The sequence below is a fragment of the Notothenia coriiceps genome, unplaced genomic scaffold (assembly GCF_000735185.1).
Source record: "Notothenia coriiceps isolate Sejong01 unplaced genomic scaffold, NC01 NC01_scaffold00007501, whole genome shotgun sequence".
NCBI lineage: Eukaryota > Metazoa > Chordata > Actinopteri > Perciformes > Nototheniidae > Notothenia > Notothenia coriiceps.
In genome coordinates this window covers 1-5122 of record NW_011340202.1, presented here as the reverse complement: position 1 = coordinate 5122, position 5122 = coordinate 1, and the positions used below count along the sequence as shown (strand labels likewise).

The 5122-nt window shown below is 42.5% G+C and overlaps 1 protein-coding gene across 1 annotated transcript; it reads right to left on the bottom strand.

Moving 5' to 3' along the window:
- Positions 1–888: 888 nt before the first annotated feature.
- On the bottom strand, positions 889–4733 carry LOC104944089 (talin-1-like; the record flags this gene model as incomplete). Its single annotated transcript, XM_010769565.1, has 7 exons — positions 889–982; positions 1867–2006; positions 2453–2650; positions 3246–3365; positions 3558–3766; positions 4367–4469; positions 4605–4733. Coding segments are annotated over 7 exons (993 nt in total), but the record flags the coding sequence as incomplete, so codon positions are not given.
- Positions 4734–5122: the final 389 nt, after the last annotated feature.

The window sequence follows — 5122 nt, the reverse complement described above, 5'->3', positions numbered from 1 at the left end:
TCTCTCTCTCTCACAAACACAAACACACACACACACACACACACACACACACACACACACACACACACACACACACACACACACACACACACACACACACACACACACACACACACACACACACACAAATTAACAATGTTAAAGGTTACAACAGCATTGCATATTGCTCACGTCAAGATATTCTCACATCTAGGGGCCCGTGTCCACATAGCGCCGGCGTCTTTTTTCAATTGATTCTAATCAGAACAGAGCGCATTTCGTCTCGTGCAGCTTAATATACAAAAAGCAATGCAACCAGCGTCTTTTTTCCGAGCGCTCTGAGCACTTGGAGCTTAAAGTATGTCAGATTTTCTGAAAAAACGGTGGTGACGTCACTGTAGAAATGGTGGAGAAGCTTGTGTTGGACCTTGTTTTCAGACGGAAATTTTAATAGCAAAGATCAAAAAGCCTGTTTGTTGGAGCAGATCGGCCGGGTAAACATTTATGCTGCTGATATTGAGTGTGTGACTTTTGCCATCCTCCTACTTCGCTATGCGGGGGTCAGACTGAGCGCTGAAGCTCGATCAGACAAAGTGGGAGAGCAAGCATCTTCTGGTTTGTAGTCAGAAAACAATGTCAACGGAAAATGTAATTGCACCTACAGATAATTGTAACCAAGGGGGCGGGGCTAGTCTGTGTTGTTGAGATATTGTTTTTTGGATGAAAGAAACCCCCCTGGCGCCTTTCTCCCATAGAAAAAGCACTATATGGACACAGGCTCTAACAGTGCAATATCACAGCTCACACAGAAGCTTCTAAAGACGTCACATACAGCTGAGAGCAGTCCCAATGAGGGGCCTGCTCACAGGTTCAGGATTGAGGGTTGAAGAGAAAATATTCTGCTGTTACCTCCAGCTCTCTGAGAGCGTTGTCACACTCCTTCTGACCCGGAGCCTGCTGAGTGCACATGGTGATGAGCTGGTTGATGCTGTCTGTCACTGCCCTGCAGACACAGAGACAAAGAGACGTGAGACAGAGAGACAGAGAGGTGTGTGTACAGTAACTGTAAAGCCCGCCCCCCCCCACTGACAATTTACCTCAGCCACATCATCTCTATGCATTAAATTAATTTACCGAATGTACAAAATATCTGTTTTTTTTTTTTTTATTACTGCCGAATTTTATTCCATTCTATTTCTATGTAAATACTGCTATATTTTTTTGTTATTCTTAATATTTTTTAATGTTATTATAGTTTTCTTACAATCTTTCAATTCTATCTGTGTTTTTTAATTTTTGTTTTACTTTTAAGTATGCATTTATTACATTACATTTAGCTGACGCTTTTATCCAAAGCGACTTACAATATGTGCGTTCGACCAACAAGATACAAACTTGAAGAAAACAGAATCATATAAGTACATCAGGTTTCATAGAGCTAAAACATTTCAAGTGATGCTCAACTGGCTTTAGATAAGCCAGTCCTTTATTAGTATATAAGTGCTTTGTTAATAGTTCTATCGCTCGAAGTGGAGTCTAAAGAGATGAGTTTTCAGTCTGCGCCGGAAGATGTGTAAGCTTTCTGCTGTCCTGATTTCAATGGGGAGCTCATTCCACCATTTTGGATGCACCATGACATCGAGTCAAATTCCTCGAACGTGTCAACCTACCTGGGAATAAACCTGATTCTGAACATATACTGTACAGTATATGAAAGACAGAGAGATACAAGATTATGTAAAGCCATTTAAAATAATTTCTGTCTAACTTATAGTATTCTAAATAAGACTGCATGTCTGTTGAAGGGGCAGTGTGTGTGTGCGTGTGTGTGTGGGTGTGTGCGTGCGTGCGTGCGTGCGTGCGTGCGTGCGTGTGTGTGTGTGTTACCGAGCGGCGGCTGCCAACTGGTTCTTCAGGTTGGGGGAGCTGGGGTCAGTGGACAGGGCTTTGGCCGACAGCAGCAGCTTGCTGGAGGACATGGAGATGGTCTTCAGGTTGGACACCACCTGGGTCTGGTCCTCTTTAGACTGCAGGAGGAAAGGACGTACAGAAATCATATAACTGTGTCCTGAAATTAAACTATTTATTTTGACTTAATTTTACTTTGACCATTCTGCTACCACATATACTAGAAACAGCTAATTCATCCATACATTTGTTAATTAGCTAAATAGAGAGATCCCTATCACTTGACCCTTATTTCAAGTACATATGGCCAAATTGTGTCGCAAATGTATCATGAATTAGTTTCATGACCCATATTATAATATGTAGTTTTTCTCTGATGTATTCTGCTTTGAAGTTGCTGAGAATTACTCAGCTGTCATCTCATGAAATACTTCAGAGGCCTCCCACAGTGGATTTAAAGAGGAAGTTAGCAGCAGGAAGTCCTCATGCTGAAACCTTTTGGGCCCGTTTCCCCTCTGGCCACAGGCAGTATCACTTCCTGTAAGTATTCTGTCGTTATGCTGACCTGGGATGTTCCCGCCATGTCGACACCAGCATCCAGGAAGTTGCTGAAGTCCTGTCCGAACTTGCTGGTGGCGCGGGAGAGGTCCTGCGTGGTCCCTCTGGAGGCCTGCACCACCTCGTTGGCAGACTGGTTCAGACCGGCCGCCACCTGGTTGAGCTGACCCTGAACCTCCTGGAAGCTTCTGCCGCTGGACGGGAACTAACAACAGAGAGAGAGGAGAAACATGAGAGACACAAAGGAACAAGAGGTCGCTATACAGTAACACTAACATCTGGGAAACTCACAATTTTAATGCACATTTTTTAGTCAGACTGGTTTGTTGTCATTCATGTGAATGCGGTTTTTGGGTAAAGAATACAGCAAAAATAATAAGGAAAACAAAGTATGTGTTGGAAATATATCATAAAAACCGAGAAACCGGCAAAGAGAGGTTTAGATTAAGTTTTCAAATCCCTTTTTGCAAAGACTGAAAGAAGTGTGATGATATTTTAATGGCTTTGGGCAGCTTTAAAGTTGATATACCATACTGCTTTCCAGAAAGGGACAATTCTAAAAGCTTTGACATTAACATGGCTGTTATAGTGGTCCCATTAGCAGAACTGCACCCATATTTAAGTATTTGTTATTTTGGACCCCACCTGCAGTTTTGTTATTTATTTTTAAACAACAGTCTTTGGGCCCTGGTCCCCTCACAGAGAGGATCTTCACTTGGAAAGCCACAAACCTCAGTGAGAAGAAGCATTCATCTCACCACTGTTAACACATTGTTAGTGATTCAATCTGTATTACTCACAGAGTTGGACAGGAGAGCCTTGCTGGCTTCGCCCACAGTTCGGATAGCGTTGTCCACATCCCTCTGACCAGGAAGGCAGTTCACACACCTGTTCAGGGCCTGAGACACTGCCTTAGCCACCTACACACACACAAACACACACATTTTGGATTTTAGATAATAATCAGAACTTTAAAAACAGAAATCAATACAACTTTGGGAAGTCGGCCAACAGCTTGTTTTCTTACACCCCTTAAAATCAAGAAAGCTTTAGGAATATGAGCTCTCAGGGATTAAACACACTCTCTCTCTCTCTCCCTCCCTGGGTCTCACCTGGGCGAGTCGCTGCTGACTCTCTGGGTCTCCGGGCTTGGCGATGGCCCTCTTGGTCTCTTCAATCAGATTGGCTGATTTGTCCATGACGTCTCCGGCGCAGTCCAGAATGGCGTTGCGTGCCGCCGGGTCTTCGGTGGTGGCGGCGACGGCTCGGGCCCCCGAGGCCAAAGACTTCAGGGCCTGGGCCACATCTCTGGCTGCCATGCCTGGGTGAAGGAATAACCACATTAATAAATACAGAAACAATGTCACATGAGCTTTACATTCAATCACATTAAAACAACACAGCTCTGCCTCAAAAAGCTTATTGCAGCTAATTATTATCAGCTGATAATTCTATATCAGAAAACAGGCAAGTGGTGTGATTGGCTGTTGGCTCATTGAAATAGAACAGAAATTAGAACAGCCAATCACAAGACTGCACTGTTTGTCTTGATGACAAAACAATAATGGTATAATGTTTGGCTTTACAAAATAAAACGGTCATTTCGTAAAATAAAAAATTACTTAATTAACAATTTTGTAATAATTAGTTTACTTCCAAACCTGTATATAAATATAAATACATGTTAAAGTTCTTCAGTGTATTTTGTCTGTATTTAAACATATGATGATTTTTCAAAATGTCATATTTATGTCTTTATTTGGAACACTTTGGGTGTCCATTTAAGTCCATTTAAGTTTTCTATTTTACAAATAAAATGTACTGTTTCTTAATTTCTAAGTTTATGTAGCAGTAGTTTGTAGGCTTTCTTTCATATATTAATATTTGCGGTATGAGTGTCTCTTTTTGATGTTGCACCCACCGGTGTAGTTCTCGTTGCCCTGCGTGGCCTCGCTCAGCAGCTGGGCCATGGCTGAGCTCACTGCCTTAGTGCTGCTCCCCAGATCCTGAGAGGACTTCTCCAGCTGAGACACAGAGAGGACACACACTGTCAGCCATACTGTTCATAATATCAGTGTGTGTGTGTGTGTGTGTGTGTGTGTGTGTGTGTGTGTGTGTGTGTGTGTGTGTGTGTGTGTGTGTGTGTGTGTGTGTCTCACCGTCTCTCCTGGCAGTGGTTTCAGTATCCCCGCCTTAGCTGAAGCCTTGGCCTCCTGGATTTCCTTCTCCAGACCTCGTACAGTGGACAGAGCGTTTTCTATCTCCAACGGACCGCACGCCTCCTGAGCCTGCATGCACAAAAACACACAAACACACACATATCAGTGAGGTGTCTGTCTGAGCGACAGGCTTTAAAATAATTGACAGGAGATAAAACTTCTTATATAGAAAACTTGTTTTGTAGAAAAGCTCAAAATTGTTAAAAAATAAAATCCCATGCCATATGAAGAGGTGTCATTTACTCAGGCTTCAAGGGGCCATTTCTGAGAAACGTTTTCCCATTGAAGCGCTTGCTAAAACTGACTTGGAGTTTTGGATAATAATACAAAGATGTTCCTGCATGAGGCCCATCCTTTACTTAAAACATACTGTAGGTGCCATAATGCTACTTAGCCCAAGTTCATTATTTGTATTATTATTATTATTTGTTTACGTCACTTTTATTTGTTTGTTGAGC